The sequence below is a fragment of the Bombyx mandarina genome, chromosome 23 (genome assembly GCF_030267445.1).
Source record: "Bombyx mandarina strain Sakado chromosome 23, ASM3026744v2".
Taxonomy (NCBI): Eukaryota; Metazoa; Arthropoda; class Insecta; order Lepidoptera; family Bombycidae; genus Bombyx; species Bombyx mandarina.
This window is the reverse complement of record NC_143229.1, coordinates 15,887,962-15,908,779: the sequence shown is the minus strand read 5'-3', so window position 1 is coordinate 15,908,779 and position 20,818 is coordinate 15,887,962. Positions and strand designations below refer to the sequence as shown.

Genomic DNA, 20,818 nt, shown 5'->3' with positions numbered 1-20,818 from the left:
ATAATTATATAATAATAACCATGAATTTGAAATTAATGATTCCATTAGTAAAAATCTCAATGGCCTACCATTACTCTATTCTTATTATATATGATCAGAGAGTTTTGGCAGCAACCCGAGTGAAGCGTCACTTAAAGTTTTATTTTAATGTTTTTTTAATAGCTTATTGTGATGTATAATATACAAATTGGGTGTTGTTTTGTGTATTAAATGTCAATAATCGTTGTTCACGATTATTGAGGCATTGGAATAAAACTGTGGCTAACATAGCAGTGACTGTTTTTTTTTTTTTCAAGATAAAAGTTTGCGGAAATTCACGCTCACTCAATGTGCTATTCATCAAGTTGACGCCAAAACTCCCAAAAAGCAATAAAAAGAAATACACCGGATTTTTATTAACATAAAAAATATAACTATGACAGACTAGGCTGTATAGGCTACGCTCTTTGCCTGCTTGTTGGCGAATTTAAAAACAACAACAACAATATCGTTGCCGGCTTCCGGATTTCATTTCATTTTATTATTATTATGAGGATATAATAATAATAAAATGTACGTAAGAGCTTATTTCTAGCAACATTAACCACAATTAACTTAATTAATACTGTAAATAATGATGAGAGCGATTATTGATTTCGAAGAAAAAAATTAACAACTTAACTTTAGCTGCAGAAAAAAACAGATTTCTCTGAAACCTGGGTGAGAATATAAAAATCGTTTTCTGAATATGAAACGATATTTATTTGTCTATCAAATTAAGTTAAAATCATCATCACCCGACAACTTTTCTTAGGGGCCCAAACGCCCATAGAAAATGGGCATTGTCCTTTAGGATGTTACCGACTTAACATCTTAACGTAACACATTAGAGTCGATATTCCAACGGAGCTAGTTCTCGCATACAAGCGGCTTTAGTTCGCTCTCATCTCTGCAGATGAACTTGGCTGACGCTACTTATAGCACAATGTTTCCCGAGCGCTATGACATGTCCTGCTTCAAACTAAGCTTGTGGAGGGTATTGAACTGTATACAGCGCCTTGGCATTGCTGAAGTCCATGGGCGCCGGTAACCACTCATCACCGGGTGGGCCGTATTCTCGTCTGCCTACAAAGGCAATAAAAAAATGGTACAGTGGTAACAGTCGTGTTACACCAGCTTGCTGGAAATGTTGGGATTTACTGGGTTCTATCCACCGTTCTTGGTATAATACCAGTTAAAACTATTAATGCCCAGTTAGTTGGAGAGGCTAATTGCCACAGCCTGCCTGAGGAATGACCCAGCGTGGCGTGATAGCGTCAATTTGAGGCTACAGTTAAAAATTATGACGTTTTTGCTGTCGCTCCAGAATCTTACTGTGTTTTTCTGCAGGTAGTACCCGGCGCCAAGATACCGGTCGACGGCAAAGTCATATCCGGTCAAACGACGTGCGACGAGTCCCTGATAACCGGGGAATCTATGCCGGTGCCGAAGACGAAAGGTCGGTCTGTTATCTTGAGGCATATGAGGTCGAAGCTTCGGTGGTTTTGACCAAGGGTTGTCAAGTGCAAACTTTATTTAACTATAACCCTTTTACAGTAGAGATCACAAACAGCGACCTCTAGGTTTATCAGCAGTGGTGTATCGAACGAAAAATAAAAAAAAACTGACGACCCCCCTCGTGGGACGCGACCCCCAGTGTGCGCGTCACTGGTCCCCTGGATCAAACCGATAAACTCTATACTGCATTAACACTAGATGCGTTGCTCTTAGGACCCTCAATAGTAATGTTGCGCGCTGGGGTTCGGGATAAATAAAATTCTACCGAATTACAAGGTAAAACTGTATTTGCACGACGCACCTCCTTATGTTCGAACTGCAGACTCCCTGGTGATCGGGGGCAGCATGAACTCCAACGGCGCCGTGCTGATGCTGGCGACCCACACCGGGGAAAGTTCGACCCTGGCTCAGATCGTGCGGCTGGTGGAGAGCGCGCAGAGCAGTAAGGCGCCCGTGCAGCGACTCGCCGACACCATGGCGGGGTGAGTACACCTTGTTAGACTCGTGAACTTCGGCGGGGGAGGCATCTCCGCCTTGACGAAGTTTTTTTTATTGTTTAGATGTGTGGACGAGCTCACAGCCCACCTGATGTTAAGTGGTTACTGGAGCCCATAGACATCTACAACGTAAATGCGCCACCCACCTTGAGATATAACTTCTAAGGTCTCAGTATAGTTACAACGGCTGCCCCACCCTTCAAACCTTCAAGTATCTTCATTTGTACATACTAGCGGCAGCAGTCATAGTCATGTCAGGGATTCGGCGAAAACCTAAATCGCGCTAATGCTATTTACAATAAAACTTCGTATATACAATTTCCTAACGATATAGAGATGGTCGGCGTACTGAGTGGTGATGCCCTAACGGTGGAAGATCCTTTACGCGTTTCCAACAACACCATCTCCCTCTAGAGATATAATAACAATTCTAATATTTCTGAGAAAAAAAAGTGGATGCGCCGAAAAAACTGAAGGTTATTGACCTCGCTCGTGATTTCATTTTATTTGTGTGTTACATTGCGCGCTCCTGGAAAAACGATGAAAATTTTGTTTTGAAAGTTTATCGTGTCAAGAATCGCTACTTCTACCGCCAGCTTTGATTTTTTAACAGAAATAGATAATTTTTTTTACGAGTTCCATGTTTATCTACCCGTAAAGCATATTGGATTCAAATACTTGATGCACGGTATTCAAATGTACCCCGCCTTGCTGACCGAAGCGACGCTTATAAAACACAATCGAGACTTCGATCCCACATCTCAAATTTGTACAGCATACATTGCAGCTTCTCGTTGTTTCGGTTCCAATCTTTTTATGTTTATATGTGATGGTGAGTGGTTACCGTCGCCCGTGGACGTTACCAATGCCAGTGGCAAGGCCAAGCCGCTACTTACCGCAAAATTTACACTGTTATTACCAAAGTTTGATCCCGATCAATCTAAGGGGTCTAAAACTGGACCTTATCTTGCTAATCAATAACAACTTATTCCCCAATCTCCGTTCGAAGGTATTTCGTTCCGTTGGTGGTATTCCTGTCCGTCCTGACGCTGGTCTGCTGGATCATAAGCGGGGCTCTGGACATAAACAGAATAAAGGCCATCACTCCTGTGAGTATTGACTGGACACAGCTTTTCAGGTAGACCTTACCGAGAAGAATTGGCAATATTGGGCATGCTGTGACTTCGCGCGGGTAGGTACCACCACCTATTTCAATGGTAACGCCTTGCGTGCTAAAACGAGGCTGATCTCTACTCCGGCTCATACGGGACCGGGGGGGCGTGACCACCTTAGCAATAAAAAAAACACTGAATGACCTGTGTTGGTCTATTTGATTTGTTACTCTATGGCAAGTCTGTCATACTGGTTTCCAAACTGAGTGGATCATGTCTGAACTCTCTGCGTCAGGAGGTGTACCTGAACGCTGGCTACTCGGACTGGGAGCTGATCGTGCAGTCGGCGTTCCACTTCGCGCTGTCGGTGCTCGCCATCGCGTGCCCGTGCGCGCTGGGGCTGGCCACGCCCACCGCCGTCATGGTGGCCACGGGCGTGGGCGCCAACCTGGGGCTGCTCATCAAGGGCGCGGAGCCGCTCGAGAACGCGCACAAGGTCAGGCACCGACTTAAAAAAAAAAGAGGTTGTACATTTTTTTTAAGGGATTTTATGACTTGGTAACTAAGACCTTTAAGTCATGTCTTATTTTAATTTATATTCTTATTTTTATGAAAAATGATAATATGGAGTGAAATGAAAGGAAGATGATTAATTTGAGACATTAATCAACTGGGATGAAATTAAATGAATAATCTCAGTAAAATGGCGGTCATTTACTGAGACTTTTTCAGTGGACTTTTTGGAGGATCCCGAGAAGCTACGTTCAGCGGCTTTGTTTCATTTTCTCACATTTGTGCACTGTCACAGATATTAAACAGTTAATAAACCACCGTTATTACACATTTAAACCTGAACAAACACTAAATAGACAAAATAAAACAAATCACACAACTTCACTTCTCGCTTCCCGACTTCCCGCCAAAAAGTGGAGGCTCTCAATTAGATTATTTTTTTGTGTGTACCTTCAATTTTTTTTTAGGTGAACCAATTTACGGTACCTACTTTGTTTTATTTTATACCCGGTATTTCTCGTGTGGCCCCATTCAAATTGTACCAAGATCTAACAAATTGAAGTCGGTGTGGCCTAAAGGATAAGACGTCCGGTGCATTCGTATCTAGCGATGCACCGGTGTTCGAATCCCGCAGGCAGGTACCAATTTTTCTAATGAAATACGTACTTAACAAATGTTCACGATTGACTTCCACGGTGAAGGAATAACGTCGTGTAATAAAAATCAAGAACCCGTCACTCGACGGGCTCGACGAGCAAATTAAAACACAGACATAGCTTACTTTCTCTGCAACTGAGCTTCTCATGGGATCTTCTCAGTGGGTCGCGTTTCCGATCCGGTGGTAGATTCTGCGAAGCACGGCTCTTGCTAGGACCAGTGTTAGCAACACTCCCGGCTTTAACCCCGTGAGCTCACCTACTCGCCCGATTACACTGACATAACCTTTCAAGGCTATCAGAAAAAAAAATGCCTGGTCTTACGGTTGCAGGTGAAAACTGTGATATTCGACAAGACCGGCACCATAACGCGGGGCTGCACCACCGTCGCCAGGCTGTGCCTCTTCACGGGGGAGCCGGCCGCCCTGCCGGACCTCGTCGCCTGCCTCCTCGCCGCCGAACTCAACTCCGAACACCCTGTAGCTTCAGGTACGCGCTAGCTGTGGCGATGTCCTGGTTATTGCCATAGACTGTCGGCTGCCTGAGTGGAATTCTTGCAGCACTAAATGCCCAATCACAACAAGATCACGTGGTACATATTTGGTTAGAGCAATACGTGCTTATTCAACAAATCGGATGATGGATGAGGGGAGGTAATTTTGTGACTTTGTGTGTAACTTTATAATCTTGATTCAATTTAGATACAGCGTCAACTATTATGCTTCATATAGAATACTTGTCATGGTCTCGCTTTCCTTTTTCTATTAATATATTATCTAATATTAGTACTAGTCTAATTTTATTGGTATTTCGCCACGTCAACAACATCCTGGTCCGCCCTCAGCTATAGTCCAGTGGTGCAGTGCGGTGCTGAAGGGCGCGAACCCCCTGCAGTGTACCGGCTTCGTGGCCGCCCCTGGATGCGGCCTCAGGGCGAAGCTAAAAGCAACGAACAGCTCCGCCATACACGTGCCGGAGCTGGCCAACATCGTCAACCAGGCCAAGTATGTGTTTTTATCAAAGTCCTACTTTTATTTCTTTCCTTTATGATTGATGGTTTACTGGTGGCCCAGAGGCCTTTCCAGTTCCACAAGGACAGGTGGGCGAGCAAAGGCTCAGCCAGAAGAGGGAGATTTGCTAACAGCTACCCGAGCGCCTCCAAAGGAGACCCAACAACTCAAGAGTAGCTGTTTCGCGAATGAATCTACTACCGGATTGGGAACACAGTCCTATTTCTGCAGCGAAGCAGTAATGCGGTCCAGTTTGATCGGTGTCACAGTCTTTATACTATACTATATATACAGGATTCAGACCTCCGCTTAAACTAGCCAGATCTAGAGCTCGTTAAACCATCAAAGCAATAAAAAGTCTGGTGTCCATAGTCATTTTCGAAGGATCAATTGTATTAGACATCTTTTTTCGTACTCTTGATATCGAAATAACGTAGCTTCTTCACAGCAGAAATCACACAGCCCACTGAGCTTCTCGCCGGATCTTCTCAGTGTTTCGGGTTTCCAATTGTGTGGTAGATTCTGCGAAGCATTGCCCTTTGCTAGGGCTATTGTTAGCAAATTCCCTCAGGATGAGCCCGTAGCTCATCTACCCGTCCGTGAGAAGGTAGAATAGCCCCTTACGCTATCAGCGAATGGGGAGGAGGTAAAAGCATAAATAGATAGCATAGTGGTGCACATTTGACATCCAGGGAACATAGAAGTTCCCTATGACACATTTGATGTAAATATAATAACACAACACAGACATTAAAGTGCTCATAACGAAATATGGGTAGGCTTAGTGGCTGAATGTGCTTCAGGGAAGAGCATTAGAATATTTTGTGCCACTTGGGTCAATGATGTGACCAAACATCTAGGAGTTTGGGGCGAAAATGTGTTTGTAAGGCTCCGTTAACGCTGACAGGCCGGGGTGCACGTTCGACCTTCACGGCGTCCCCGTCGAGGTGGTGGCGGGCAGTGACGATGCCGCCCTCAGCTCGGCCCAGGCAGCCGCGAGACTGCATCGATTGATCAGGACCGAGGACGGAGATGAGGTGAGTACAGAGGCTGAGGCCCCTCGTAAACCTGTTTGTGTGTGGCATGAAAAGTTTTTCTATATATGAACGAGCTCGTGGTCCACCTGTTGCTGGTAACCGGAGTCCATGGACATCACCACGCTATTGCTGCCCCTCACCTTGAAACATGAACAGTCTTTATAGTAATGCACTACGATTGTCCTATCCTTTAAGTTGGCTCGCAGGCTTCTTATCAGCAATGAGTAGAATGTTGTTATACACTACTACACCTAAGAAACTTGAGTAACAAAAGTGCCGTATGAACTTTGACTTACAGTCGGCGGAGCATATAGTCCTGATCGGGAACCGCGAGTGGATGAGTCGCAACGGAGTCAACGTGCCGCGGCCGGTCCAGAAGGCGCTGTCCCAACACGAGGAGCTCGGCTACACGGCCGTGCTGGCCGCCATCGATGGTATGTGTGGCTATTGAGAGATAACGACAGTGTCGAGGCCTACACTGCTCTAAAATCAATACGTACTTAGCTCATGCTCACAAATGACTTCCATCATGAATAATTTCGATGTTAAAAGTCTGGTGAGCCTTTATACACTCGACACTGACCTCACGCCTCAAAGTGGATGAGTTTCAAGCTGCGATATCTGTGAGCTCTTGTAGCACAAGCCATTGTTGCTGTGTAAAAAGACAAATCTTCCGGAAGCGTCGTTTACACCAGCCCGCGACTCCGCAGATCAGCTGGTCTGCACCATCGGCGTCGCAGACGAGGTGAAGCCCGAAGCCCACCTGGCCGTCTACTGGCTGAAGAAGATGGGCCTCGAAGTGTGCCTGCTGACGGGAGACAACAGAAAGACAGCCGTCGCCATCGCCAGACAGGTGAGCCATCATCCCCTCCTCATACCTGACCCGGTGGTGCACTAATTAGTGCCTTTTTTTATTGCCCTTGTAGGCAGACGAGCATACGGCCCACCTGATGGGGTGTGGTTACCGTCGCCCATGGACTTCAGCAAAGCCAGGGGCAGAGCCAATCCGCTACCAACCGTTGAGTACTCTCCACAAGCCTCGTTAGAAGAAGGACAAGACATAGCGCTCTAGAAACACCGTGGAGGGGAGCTCATTCCATAGCCGGATGTACTTGGCAGAAAAGATCTCTGGAAACGCACTGTGGATGACAGCAGTGGCTCCAGGTAGTATGGATAAACTCTACTCCGGTGGCGGGCGGTGCAATGGTATAAACGAGATGATGGAATCATCTCAAATAATTCTTCAGAGCATTTTTTTTTTCAAACATTTCCTTTAACTATTGCACCGGCATTAGTGTCTGGGTGCTTAGTATCTATATATTTAAATGTATATAAGTATGTATGTCAGTCTCCCAGCTCAGTGGTACCCATAACACGGGGAATCCTAAATTGGAATTGGATGACCTTGCGCGATATGATCCCAGTTATCATTATTATTTCTATACTGTAGACTGATCTTCGACAGTGCAAGCTTGGGTTTAACTGTTCTCTCTGGTCTCCAGGTCGGCATCAGGAAGGTGTACGCGGAGGTGCTGCCCTCGCACAAGGTCGCCAAAATACAGAAGCTGCAGGAGGAGGGGCAGAGGGTGGCCATGGTGAGAGCCGTCGTGACCTCCGGCCGAACAATCGAAATTCAACCTTAATCGCTCCTATTGCGAGACTTATATTCGTTTTGTGTCACACAAATTGTCTTTTGTCAAGTTAATCCGAAATTCGACCTTAATCGCCCACACCGCAAGACTTATAATCCTATTATGTCAGACAAATTCTCTTTTGTCAAGTTAATCCGAAATTCGCTTAGTCGCTCCCACCGCAAGGCTTATATTCGTTTTGTGTCACAGAAATTGTCTTTTGTCAAGTTAATCCTAAATTCGATCTTAATCGGTCCCACCGCAAGACTTATAATCCTTTTGTGTCACACAAAGTCTAATTAATGAAGTTTAAAAACGTTGATTTATCTGTAATTGCGAAATTAAGACGTTTAAGTAGTTTTGATTATTTTAAAAAGCGCGCTTTTTTTCGGTTTGACCCGGTCAAGGTATTAAGGTCTAATGATATCGAGCGGTGAAAGGCCTTGATTTGGTTTAAGCGACATTTCGCTTAATAGTTTCTTTTTTATAATGAAGGCTTACTGGTTGCCCGGAGGCCTTTCCAGTTTCACCAGGACAGATGGGCGAGCAAGGGCTCAGCTAGGAGGGGCTTAATACGCGACATTTATCTTTGTAATGATATGTCCGTTTTATTTGGTATCAGCATCAAGAGTTCGACATTTTAATACGCTTTTATTAGCTTCAGACGTATGTATGTTTGTAACGGAATCTTTGAACATGATTTTGACCCCCTTCAAAACGTCGGATTAACCCGAAATTTGGTATACTTATTAAGGACCGATGACAATTCAAAATTTAAAAAAAATTGACAAAAAATTCAAAAAATTGAAAATCAACTAAAAACTGAAAAATAAATAATAGTTTAAAAAAACTAACAAAATACGCTTTACAACAATAATAACAAAATACGTAAAAACAGACCTTTTTGTCCAAATTTTAAATGGGTCTCCTGTGAAGTTGCAAAAATTTCGCTTAAAACAATTAACCTTTCAACCTTCGATATTATTGTGCTATCATCGCTCCTCGACACGTGCCGGGAGCCTCTAACTCCAAGCTGGTGGGTTGCAGGTCGGTGATGGCGTCAACGATTCTCCAGCCCTGGCGCAGGCCGACGTGGGCATCGCCATCGCCAGCGGCACCGACGTAGCCGTGGAGGCCGCAGACCTGGTGCTCATGAGGGTCAGTATCCTGTACTGTTGTAAGAGTCGTCGTGGCCTAAAGGATAAGACGTCCGGTACGATCGTATGTAGCGATGCATCGGTGTTCAAATCCCGCAGGCGGGTACCAATTTTTCTAATGAAATACGTACTTAAGAAATATTCACGATTGACTTCCACGGTGAAGGAATAACGTCGTGTAATAAAAACCAAACCCTCAAAATTATAATTTGCGTAATTACTGGTGGTAGGACCTCTTGTGAGTCCGCACGGGTTGGTACCACCGCCCTGCCTATTTCTGCCGTGAAGCAGTAATGCGTTTTGAAAGTTGAACAGCCGTTGTAACTATATATAGTGAGACCTTAGAACTTATATCTCAGGGTGGATGACGGCATTGGAATCCCGGTAACCACTTAACACTAGATGGACTATGAGCTCGTGCCAAATATAAGTAATTTAATAAATTTTTTGAGAGCAAAGGAAACATAAACCATACAGCCAAATCGTAATATTGTAACGGTAGCAAAGTGAAAGGTTGCCCATGCGATGTACCTAGTCAAGTCGACAGTTGCCAGTTGTTTGCATGAGTGTACCAGGCTCATCACAAATCAAGAGAATTAGCGATTGCTCGTGAAGCAAATACCATTTGCCCACAGCAATTATATCGAATGACGACCACGACGGCTCTGACAAGAATGATACGACAAGAAAGCATAGTGTAACTGTACTGTTTCAGAACGATCTACTAGACGTGGTGGCCTGCTTGAACCTGTCCAGGACCACCGTGAGGAGGGTCAGGCTGAACTTCCTTTTCGCTTCCGTCTACAATCTGCTAGGGATACCGCTGGCGAGTGGAGCCTTCGCTTTGTACGGAATGCAGCTGCAGGTAAACGAGACAATCTCGGAGTCTCAACTTATCGCGCACGGGTAGTACACATATCATGTACGCATATGATACTGCTTCCTCAAATATAAATGTCGCAGAACGGGCCGATATCTTTATTATTTATTTACATAGTCGCGTATGGTGGGTAGTCGTGGAAAGAGCTTGCGCAGCACAAAACGACGACAGCTCTGAGACCTCTTCACTCTCAAGAGCCCTGAAACTGCGATACTTTAGACAAATATTTTTTTTGTACAGAAACTATCGACATCTTATTGCGGATGCCCCTAAACTTATGTGCTGTTAACTTTAAGTCATTTAATTATTGTATAACTATACACAGAAAATAACAAAATTAATAAATCTTTACAATACAAGTATTTACTTCTTATAGACAAATTGATTAAATTTTATCAATTAGTGACTTGTGAAAATAGATAATTTTTTACTGCCATCTACAGGAGCAATGAGAAATTAATCGAAGCGAAGTCATCTAGTGGCCGACGCCCGTAAACATTTTTGTTGAGTGCTCGAGTTGCTTATCTATAACTAATTTATGTGTATTATCTATGTTGACTCTTCCTAAGTCAGGCAACGCATGTGTCTCGATTCCACCCGAGCTATGACAGCTTGTCTCTGCCGAAACGCGTCACCCGAACTGAGCCGAATTTTCACGAGTAGTTGCGGCTCACGACCACTAGATGGCGCGCTTTAATTTCTTTTTAGTTTTCCCAACTATTCTAGTAACCCCGAGGGGTTATTCTAGATTCACCAAATTAGTAGGTGAGCTCGCGGGGCTCAAACCGGAGTGATGCTAACACTGACCCTAGCAAGAGCCGTGTTTCGCAGAATCTACCACCGGATCGGCAACGCGACTCACTGAGAAGATCCGGCGAGAAACTCAGTGGGCTGTGTCTGTGAACTGCCTCACGTCTCATGCGTACAGGAAGCTCCTAGTTCCAGGCCTCAAGCGAGTCGTGTAGTAATGTGTGGTCTGCTTGCAGCCCTGGATGGCGTCAGCTGCGATGGCGATGAGCTCAGTGTCCGTGGTCTGCTCTAGCTTGCTGCTCAAAACGTGAGTGACATTCAGAGTCGAATTAAACACTTCGGCTTAAGAGTTCGATTATGACCAGGGACCAGTCTATCTTTGAAATCGCTGAAAATGAATGTTCTAACTTATATTGATTTTTTTTTAAAGGGTTTTATGACCTGGTAACTAAGACCTTTACAAGTCATGTCTTATTATAATTTATATTCTTATTTTTATAAAAAATGATAAGATGGAGTGAAATAAAATGAAATGAGATGAAATGATATGGTATGAAATATAATCTTACTAAAATGGTGGTCATTTACTGAGATTTATACAGTGGACTTTTCGGAGGATCCAAAGAAGTTACGTCCAGCGGCTTTGCTTCATTTCCCACATTTGTGCACTTTCACAGATATTAAACAGTTAATAAACTACCGTTATTACGTATTTAAACCTGAAGAAACACTAAATAGACAAAATAAAACAAATCACACAACCTCACTCCTCGCATTCTCGCCAAAACTCTAACTAATTTTATTGTATTTAAAGTCCACAGAGTATCACACATCAATGATAGACAAAATAAAAGCTTATAGGTCATAGAGATTTACTTACTGACAAGTGGTCACAAGAGCCCATAGGCGTCTTTGCCTTATATACCTATATATCGGCAGATATATACAGAGTAGTGGTACATACCTACAAGACGCCACCAGTTAATTCGACTGTGCTAGTGTAACTCTCAAATTTCCCTCACGACTCCCATTGGGAGTAGTGGGGGGTGTCGCCCCCATGAGCCTCTTCGAACAGTTTCAGGAAGCCAACGATCGAAGAGTTGAGGACGCCGGAGTACCTCCAGTCGATCCGGCTCGAGGATCTGGACAGCGTGTCCGTGCACCGGGGACTCGACGAGAGAGTGGACCCCAGCGACCGAAGTGTCACCGCTCTATCCAAGTAAGTAGCGCCGGTGTGAAGGGGCAGACGAGCAATACAACAGGTACTTATTGGTAGTAGGACCTCTTGTGAGTCCGCACGGGTACCACCGCCCCGCCTATTTCTGCCGTGAAGCAGTAATCGATTTGAAGGGCGGGGCAGCCGTTTTTAAAAGTGTGACCGTAAAACTCATGTCTCAAACTGGGTGCCGGTATTTACCTTGTAGATGTCCATGGGCTCCGGTAACCACTTAACACTAGATGCAATGCAATAAAAAATAAAAAAGATTTAGTCCTCTATTGTTTAGAAGTCGATGTTGACTAAATTGCTTGGCTAAAGATACCGCGTCTCGAGTCGAATCCGGGTCGTGTGGTACGCGAGTCACACACGACCAGTAGCGACGGAAGAATGTCATTTCATTTCAATTCAACTATTATTCTGTTTTCGTATTTAATTATTTTTGTTTTAAATAATACTTTTGTAAGCTCGGGATAATGTTCAAAAACATTTCGTTCATTAATAAAAATAATTAATAATTAATTAAAATACTGTTCAAAATATCAAACTAACTAAACACTTAGATTTTTGCAAATCATAATCAACAGTCGTTGCTCGAAAATAGCTCTTGTGAACAAAGATATTAAGGTTGAGAATCCAAATTATATTATTTCAAAAATATATCTTTAAAGTACAGTCGTCAACAAATTAGGATGTATTTAATAAAAGAGATTTTTAATGGATTTTTTGATGAACTTCGCTGCTATAATTTACGAACATATAGATATTAGTTTTCCTTTGATATAGATGATGTCCACGGGTGACGGTGACCCCTCATGATGAAACTCTCGCTCTGGCTTTAGTGTACTTGAATACTTAAAAAATGCCCTACAATAAAATGAAAACAGAAATTCTCGGAACATGGTAGGCACTGACTTGGCTCTGCCCCTGGCATTGCTGACGTCCATGGGCGACGGTAACCATCAGGTGGGCCGTATGATCGTCTGCCTACAAAGGCAATAACAAAAATAAAATAAAAATTAGTTATCTTTTGTGTCAACTGTACTTAAACAAATCATCGTCCTTCTCTTTTCCACTTGTACGTTTTAATACGGCTGTCCTTTCTTAACTTAACATAGAGTTGTATTTTTTTTAATAGCAAGCAAACGGAAAGCTGGCGTTCCTCGTTGATAAAGGTTTAGTAAAATGGTTCGTAAATAACAATGCAATATTATGGGTTTTCGTTATTTTGTTTGTCTGTCTGTTTGTGATTTTGTTTAATCTCGTTCGTATAGCTCATTTTCGCATGACGTCATACGTGGGTAAACCGAGGACAGTAGTTATCGACGCCCGCTAATCTCCGCTATGTTCTATTAATAGCCTATTAAACGCGGTAAGCTTACGTTGGACGAAAAGTCCACGCGAGCCTTTCGAGCTCCGGCCGTGCTGCACTCCGTTGCCGGTGACGTAATTGGAAGCCAAACTCATGGCGAGCTAGCTGACTTGAGAGTTTATTTAGTGATTTCATTAATATAAATTGTATATTGTTACGCCGGTAAGAGTCGAATGGTAAACCGTCGACGTCGCCCAAAGCACGTCATCACGGATCCTCCTGATCCATTAACGGTGCTTTTAGGCACCACAAGCACCGGTCACCTTCCTCGTCGAACCCGTCGCTTGCGACGAAGGGCTCGACGAGCGAACTAACCCATAGACAAAGCCCACTGAGTTTCTCGCCGGATCTTCTCAGTGGGTTGCGTTTCCGATCCGGTGGTAGATTCCGCGAAGCACGACTCTTGCCAGGGCCAATGTTAGCAACACTACCGGTTTGAGCCCCGTGAGCTCACTTACTAGCTCGGTGAATCTAGAATAACCTCTCGAGGTCATTAGCATAGGTAGGAAAAAAAAACAGTAAGAGTAACGCAATCTGTTGTCGCATAGCAGAAACGAATATCAAAAGAACTAGTAAAATCGAGGACGCTCGAAAAGTGCAATGCCATCTATTAACAAATAGCGAAAACACATATCGAAATGACTGGCCTACACGAGAAGTTTCTTGATAATTGTATATTGATATATCAACATTATATACACTATTAATTTTTACCACGATGGTCATTTTGGAAGGGTTCGCAATAAGTGGTCATGACCACGGGTAGACTGACGACTGTGGGATGCTAGGAGCAGATGTCCTAGTGCAGACCTATGGTGGCTTCTATCTAGTGTTGGCACTGTCAATGAACCTGTTACATTCACACATATTTGCTTTGACCGCGCGTTCACTAGATGGCTCTACATGTGCCAAAGGCGCTTTTGGTTAGGAATTTCCAATGATATAATTATTATAATATATAACTTTATAGATAACTCGTTCCCGATTATCCTCTATGTTGTTGTGGTGCTGAAAATACTTTGATTTGTTGTTTATATGTGGGTTTTTTGTGTGTTTGCGGTGTGTGTTTGTGTGTTGTATTTAACCCGCCTGTATCGGCTCAATATATATATATAGATACACTAGCAGACCCGGCCACACGTTGCTGTGGCTAAGGTTTTTGTTCCTAAATAACACGTGACCGGCTATGCTAATACCAAAATTAACAAACAAACAATTGGATTTCAGTGTATTGCGTTTACTACGAAATAAATTTCACTTAAAGTTTAGCCTCAGCAACACGTGGTGTTTCTGCCATTAAATTGTGGCTTATGTGAAACGTTAGTATTTTTAACACAGCGCCATCTATGAGATATAAATATCAGACAGTATTATAGTTGTCTGTAAAAACTGATTTAAGGCGCCATCTGTTTTAGACTTATGAAACTTACAATTAATAACAATAATCAACATTAGGAATCATTTTATTGTTAATTAATAAATATTGCGAGCATTAATCGAAATAAAAACCATCCTATGGCCTAAGTTGGAACAAAACACATTTAAATTTTTTAAAAGTTAAATCAGTTCAGTAGTTTAGGTGTCCATCGCGGACAAACAACGTGACAAGTAATTTATATATATTAAGATATATATAATGATATGGAGTATTTCAGAATTAATAAACAATAAAAGGCTTCTTAATTGCGTTTTCTGTTAAATGTATAATAAGATGAGAACATTTGAAGCCTTTTTAATCTCTTATAAAATTAATATTAAACAGTAAACAGTATTAATGAACTATACAAAACCGAACTCTAATTTTACTCAATGACAGACTCAACTCTATCACTGAAGAAAAATTATTTTTAATAATTAAAGAGTTTTTTAATAAAGGTTTTTCTGTCAATTTAATATTCATTAACTTCAAACACGTCCTATTGACATGACAATAATTATATTTTAGTTTACCATAGTCTGGTCATCCTGAGTAGAATTAAAAAACTTTTTTTTTATTGCTGGTAACATTTTTTTGTAGTGTAGTAACACTGTAATAGTTTTTTTTTGCATGTTGAAAACATTATGCATGTCGATTCTGTCACAGGGATGTTCCGATGGGAGTTTTAGTGCGAATTAAATCGAGTTTTTCTTTTGTATGTTTGCTTGCAGATTTTTCAATAGAGCCAAAGCCGACGAGGGTTGCCTCCTGCAGGACGACGACGAGCTGGCCGCCGTCTCCTTCATACCGAAACAGCTTTCGCGCGACAGCCCTAGCCTGAACGCCTGATAAGACTGATAGCGTAGGTGCATTCCGCAAACCAGACAAAATCGAATACATTATGAGGCTTCCAATCATCAATACATCGCATGTGACCGTGGACATGTTTCAAGCGAGCAACGCATTCAATGTTAAAGTTTTCAAGAAGTCGCGCCCAAAATATGATGTCATTTGGGGCCAAATCAGTGTGCTAGTGAACTTTACCGGAAGCTCTATCGATACAAGTGATCACATGTGACCGTGGACATATTTCAAGCGAGCAACGCACTCAATCTTAAAGTTTTCAAGAAGTCGCGCCCAAAATATGACGTCATTTGGGGCCAAATCAGTGTTTTAGTAAACTTTACTAGGACCTACTGCGTATTTCTGCCTCTAAGCAATGATTCGTTTCTATTCGACGCGTGGGGCAGCCGGCGGGTGATGACCACGGACTCACTTTACGGGTGTACACATTGAAAGACAAAGATTACACACAAATGACGTCACAAGTTGGGTTTTTTAAAACAAACAAAAAATAGTATTATATAATATTATATATTTTTATTTAACAATTCTAAATTTAAGTGACTAAAGTTATGCTAGAAGCAATGAACGAATAATATTTTTAGTTTAATTAACGAATTTATAAATATACATATCGACGCTTGAAAGGCAAACGTGACTAAGCGACAATGAGTGAACTTTACAGTAGACTAATTTAAAGTGGAAATACCTGAAAAAAATTCAATTTTAACGAATCTAGCTGTAGGATTGAAATGATTTTAATAGACCTAGAATTATTATTTTTTTGCGCGTCGAAGATGGTTATTGCCTATCATTTATGTACAAACCAGTTATTGTCGCTTAGTCACGTTTGCCTTTCAAGCGTCGATATACAATTCTAGCGATGAAAGGCTATTTGGTTTAAGCGACATTTATCTTTGTAATTAATGTTCCGTTTTATTTGGTATCAGCATCAACAGTTCGATGCTTTTAATTGAGCTTCAATTAAATTTACCTCATTCGGTAAATAGCTGAGGAAGTTTTTTTGTTTGTTATGATATTTTTTTTCAAATGTTTCAACTTCAAATGGCTCTTTTGTGAAGTTGGAAAAATTTCGCTTAAACGGAATAGCTTTTCGCCCTTCGATGTGTACAGGGTGTACCAGAAAGAATGGATAATCCTGAAACACCTCATAGTAGAGATATTGGGGAAAAAAAATTAAATAATAAAAAATAAAAAAAAAAAATCTCAGTATAGTACCCAAATTAAGTATTTAAAAAAAAAAATGTTGATATTTTCCATACTGCTGTGCGTTTCTTGAATATAAAACAGATACAAATAAATGAAATGCGTAGGATTTTTGGTGTTATAATATTCTACATGGACTATACTAAGGAATACGCAGGAAATCTTATATGAGTAGCTAGTGTAATCTATAAACAAAACGCAACTGACAGCTAAACATAATATATTCTGTGGTTATTTAAAGTAGAATTTTGAAATAGACCGGTTGATGTGTTTGAAACAAACCGTGTGGCGGAACAAAGTTCGCCGGGTCCACTAATTTTTTATAAAACTTAATCTTAACTTAAATTTTAATCATATGAACTTTGGTTAATTTTTCTTTATTTTTAATTTGGGTACTACCTCAGAAATATTTTTTTTTTATTTTGAGCCCTCAATAGCTCTACTATGAGGTGTTTCAGGCTTTCCATTTTTTTCTGGGACACCCTGTATACATAATAGAAATGTCAATCATGTCCCTTTTGTTTATTGTTTACAAACTAAGATTAATGAAAACCATACAATTATGTTGCCTCGCTAATCCATAGAGGCTCGGTCGTGCTCCTGGTATTGCTGTAGTCCACGGACCACGGTAATTGGTGACAGTCATTTCGTACTTGATAAAGTCGCTTACGGGACACACTAAAGACGGTTTGTGAATTAAGTATCATATTTTTTGGTTTTTTTTTGATAATTTCAAAATAAAAACAGCATTGTACAAAAAGTAACCAATTTTTCATTGCCCATACGTTATTTTAATGTGGAAATTAAATTATTTATATTCGAGTGTTGATTTGTGCGAAATGTCGCAATAATTTTTTTTATATGGGTGGACGAGCTCACAGCCCTCCTGGTGTTAAGTGGTTACTGAAGCCCATAGACATCCATCATTAAATGCGTCACCCACCTTGAGATATGAGTTCTAATATCTCAGTATAGTTACAACGGCTGCCCCACCCTTCAAACCGAAACGCATTACTGCTTCACGGCAGAAATAGGCAAGTGGTACCCGCGCGGACTTTGCATCCTCCAGCCGTAGTTTGGGTCCACGCACCTCAACAGTCGCATGTCTCTCTCCAAAGCACTCGGCTAGCTTTGCGCTTACTGAATTTAGAGCAATAAGCTATTCACATTACTGACGTAATGTAACCATAAAGTTTCTTACGTATATCATGGTTACGATAGCCTAGATTTTTATAACGAAATATTAACGTAACACGAGTGTAGGGTGACCGTGCTAAAGGCGTTATCAGATTCGATAATGATCGCGCGACGACGAATCCATTAGGAGTTAAAGTTTTGGGAAGTCTCACCTTAAATGATGGATACTCCAGCTCCAGTGTCTGTAGCGGCGCTAGTATGCCCACACGAGACACGAGGAGATATTGTATTTTTTTTAGATTATTTTTATCCATACGTTCAACTATTTCACTGTCAAACTTAAAAGGTGTAATCTTTATATTTGGTAATTAGAAAAAATAATTAAACATTAGTGTTTATTATTTAGTACAAAATGTCGAATATGTAATCGGGATGTCCCGGGTTCGAGACGGGGCAGTTATCGATGATTTTTTTGTTTAAAAAATAACGCGTACATATTTATATATCGAGGGATGAAAGCGTATTTGGTTTAAGCGACATTTCCCTTAACACGCGACATTAATCTTTGTAATTAAAGGTCCCTTTTATTTGGTGTCAGCATCAACAGTTCGATGTTTTTAATTGAACTTCAATTAAGCTTACTCCATTCGAATATCTGAAAAAGTTATGATATTTCTTCCAAATTTTAAACTTCAAATGGCTGTTCTACGGTTCGAGGTTTTTAATTGAGCTTTAATGAAGCTTACTCCATTCGAATATCTGAAAAAGTTATGATATTTCTTCCAAATTTTAAACTTCAAATGGCTGTTCTACGGTTCGAGGTTTTTAATTGAGCTTTAATGAAGCTTACTCCATTCGAATATCTGAAAAAGTTATGGATATTTTTTCCAAATTTTAAACTTCAAATGGCTGTTCTACGGTTCGAGGTTTTTAATTGAGCTTTAATGAAGCTTACTCCATTCGAATATCTGAAAAAGTTATGATATTTCTTCCAAATTTTAAACTTCAAATGGCTGTTCTACGGTTCGAGGTTTTTAATTGAGCTTTAATGAAGCTTACTCCATTCGAATATCTGAAAAAGTTATGATATTTCTTCCAAATTTTAAACTTCAAATGGCTGTTCTACGGTTCGAGGTTTTTAATTGAGCTTTAATGAAGCTTACTCCATTCGAATATCTGAAAAAGTTATGATATTTCTTCCAAATTTTAAACTTCAAATGGCTGTTCTACGGTTCGAGGTTTTTAATTGAGCTTTAATGAAGCTTACTCCATTCGAATATCTGAAAAAGTTATGATATTTCTTCCAAATTTTAAACTTCAAATGGCTGTTCTACGGTTCGAGGTTTTTAATTGAGCTTTAATGAAGCTTACTCCATTCGAATATCTGAAAAAGTTATGGATATTTTTTCCAAATTTTAAACTTCAAATGGCTATTCTACAGTTCGATGTTTTTAATTGAGCTTTAATTAGATTTACTCCTTTCGAATATCTGAAGAAGCTTTTGTTATGATATTTTTTCCAAATTTTAAATTTTAAAATGTTTCTCCAGTAAAGTTACAAAAACGTCGCTTAAACCAAACAGCCTTTCAACTCTCGATATAAATAAATGTTTGTCTGCCTGTATTGGTCGTATACGTTAGCAGATGAGTGTCTTAAATGTTTGTTTGTTGCTCATATAATAATTTTTGTTAACGAATTGGTTCGTTTTTACATTAACCCGTCCGTGAACTTAAATAAAATAAAAACGGCCGAGAATTGTCTCGAATCAAAATAAAAAAGTTAATGAACAATTATTGTGAATATTTTATTTAATATACATATTATTATATCGAGGAGCAAAAGGATATTTGGTTTAAGCGACATTTTTGCAACTTTACAGCAGAAGCCGTTTAAAGTTTAAACATTTGGAAATAATATTATTAAAAAAACTTTCGTCAACTATTTGGATGGAGTAAGCTTTTTGATTTTATTTATTAGCTTAGATGGGTAGACGAGCTCACAGCCCACCTGGTGTTAAGTGGTTACTAGAGCCCATAGACATCTACAACGTAAATGCGTCACCCACCTCGAGACATGAGTTGTAAGGTCTCACTTTTAACAGTACAACGGCTGCCCCACCCTTCAAACCGAAATGCATTACTGCTTCACGACAGAAATAGGCGGGGCGGTGGTACATACCCGCGCGGACTCACAAGCGGTCCTACCATCAGTAAAAAACTTAATTGAAGTTCAATTAAAAACATCGAACTGTTAATGCTGATACCAAATAAAACGGACCTTTAATTACAAAGATAAATGTCGCTAATTAAGCGAAATGTCGCTTAGACCAAATAGCTTTTCACCTGTCGATCTATGCGTTGACTGAATTCGTTAATTTACAAGTGACATAGACATTGTTATTACACTTTGAAATATCTGACTAAACATTAAATTGACAAATTGAAATAATTCACATACCTCTAACCTTTTCTCTACTTATTCGCCGGTAGAATAAGAGGCTATTCCAGCTATGAGCGAGAAACTCAGTTATTTTGTCGGGAATATGATAATGTTAATGTCACTGGCCAACATCGAATTCAGTCAACGGTGGAAATAACTTTAAAAATATTTCCTATACCTACTTCAAAAGAATGTAACTTTGTAATGTTTTTATTTTTTACATAAAATAACTAATTATGTTATTAAAATATATTTTTTATATTGTGATTTTTTTATTGTTTCTTTTCGGAGTTAACAGCCGAGTGAAATTCGGTCAGACTTTTCTCGTTACCAAACTATTTTTGAAGTTATAACTTCTTGTGGGAGCGTAAATAACTTTTTTTATTGC

At 40.6% G+C, this 20,818-nt stretch overlaps 1 protein-coding gene across 6 annotated transcripts in view; it reads left to right on the top strand.

Moving 5' to 3' along the window:
- ATP7 (copper-transporting ATPase 1) overlaps positions 1 to 15,903 on the top strand; it is a 64,129-nt gene extending 48,226 nt beyond the window's left edge. For 5 of the 6 annotated variants that reach the window (XM_089737332.1, XM_028179120.2, XM_089737334.1 and 2 more), the window contains 15 exons: positions 1,369 to 1,477; positions 1,859 to 2,018; positions 3,043 to 3,142; positions 3,441 to 3,641; positions 4,647 to 4,803; positions 5,159 to 5,318; positions 6,232 to 6,361; positions 6,660 to 6,795; positions 7,072 to 7,214; positions 7,864 to 7,956; positions 9,040 to 9,150; positions 9,865 to 10,014; positions 11,016 to 11,086; positions 11,855 to 11,998; positions 15,516 to 15,883. In XM_089737332.1, the coding sequence (XP_089593458.1) occupies positions 1,369 to 1,477; positions 1,859 to 2,018; positions 3,043 to 3,142; positions 3,441 to 3,641; positions 4,647 to 4,803; positions 5,159 to 5,318; positions 6,232 to 6,361; positions 6,660 to 6,795; positions 7,072 to 7,214; positions 7,864 to 7,956; positions 9,040 to 9,150; positions 9,865 to 10,014; positions 11,016 to 11,086; positions 11,855 to 11,998; positions 15,516 to 15,633 (1,983 nt within the window). In that variant the 3' untranslated portion in view covers positions 15,634 to 15,883. Of the gene's footprint in view, positions 1 to 1,368; positions 1,478 to 1,858; positions 2,019 to 3,042; positions 3,143 to 3,440; positions 3,642 to 4,646; positions 4,804 to 5,158; positions 5,319 to 6,231; positions 6,362 to 6,659; positions 6,796 to 7,071; positions 7,215 to 7,863; positions 7,957 to 9,039; positions 9,151 to 9,864; positions 10,015 to 11,015; positions 11,087 to 11,854; positions 11,999 to 13,133; positions 13,184 to 15,515 lie in introns of all 6 variants that reach the window. The other variant, XM_089737333.1, reaches the window with a different exon arrangement.
- The last annotated feature ends 4,915 nt before the right edge of the window (positions 15,904 to 20,818 follow it).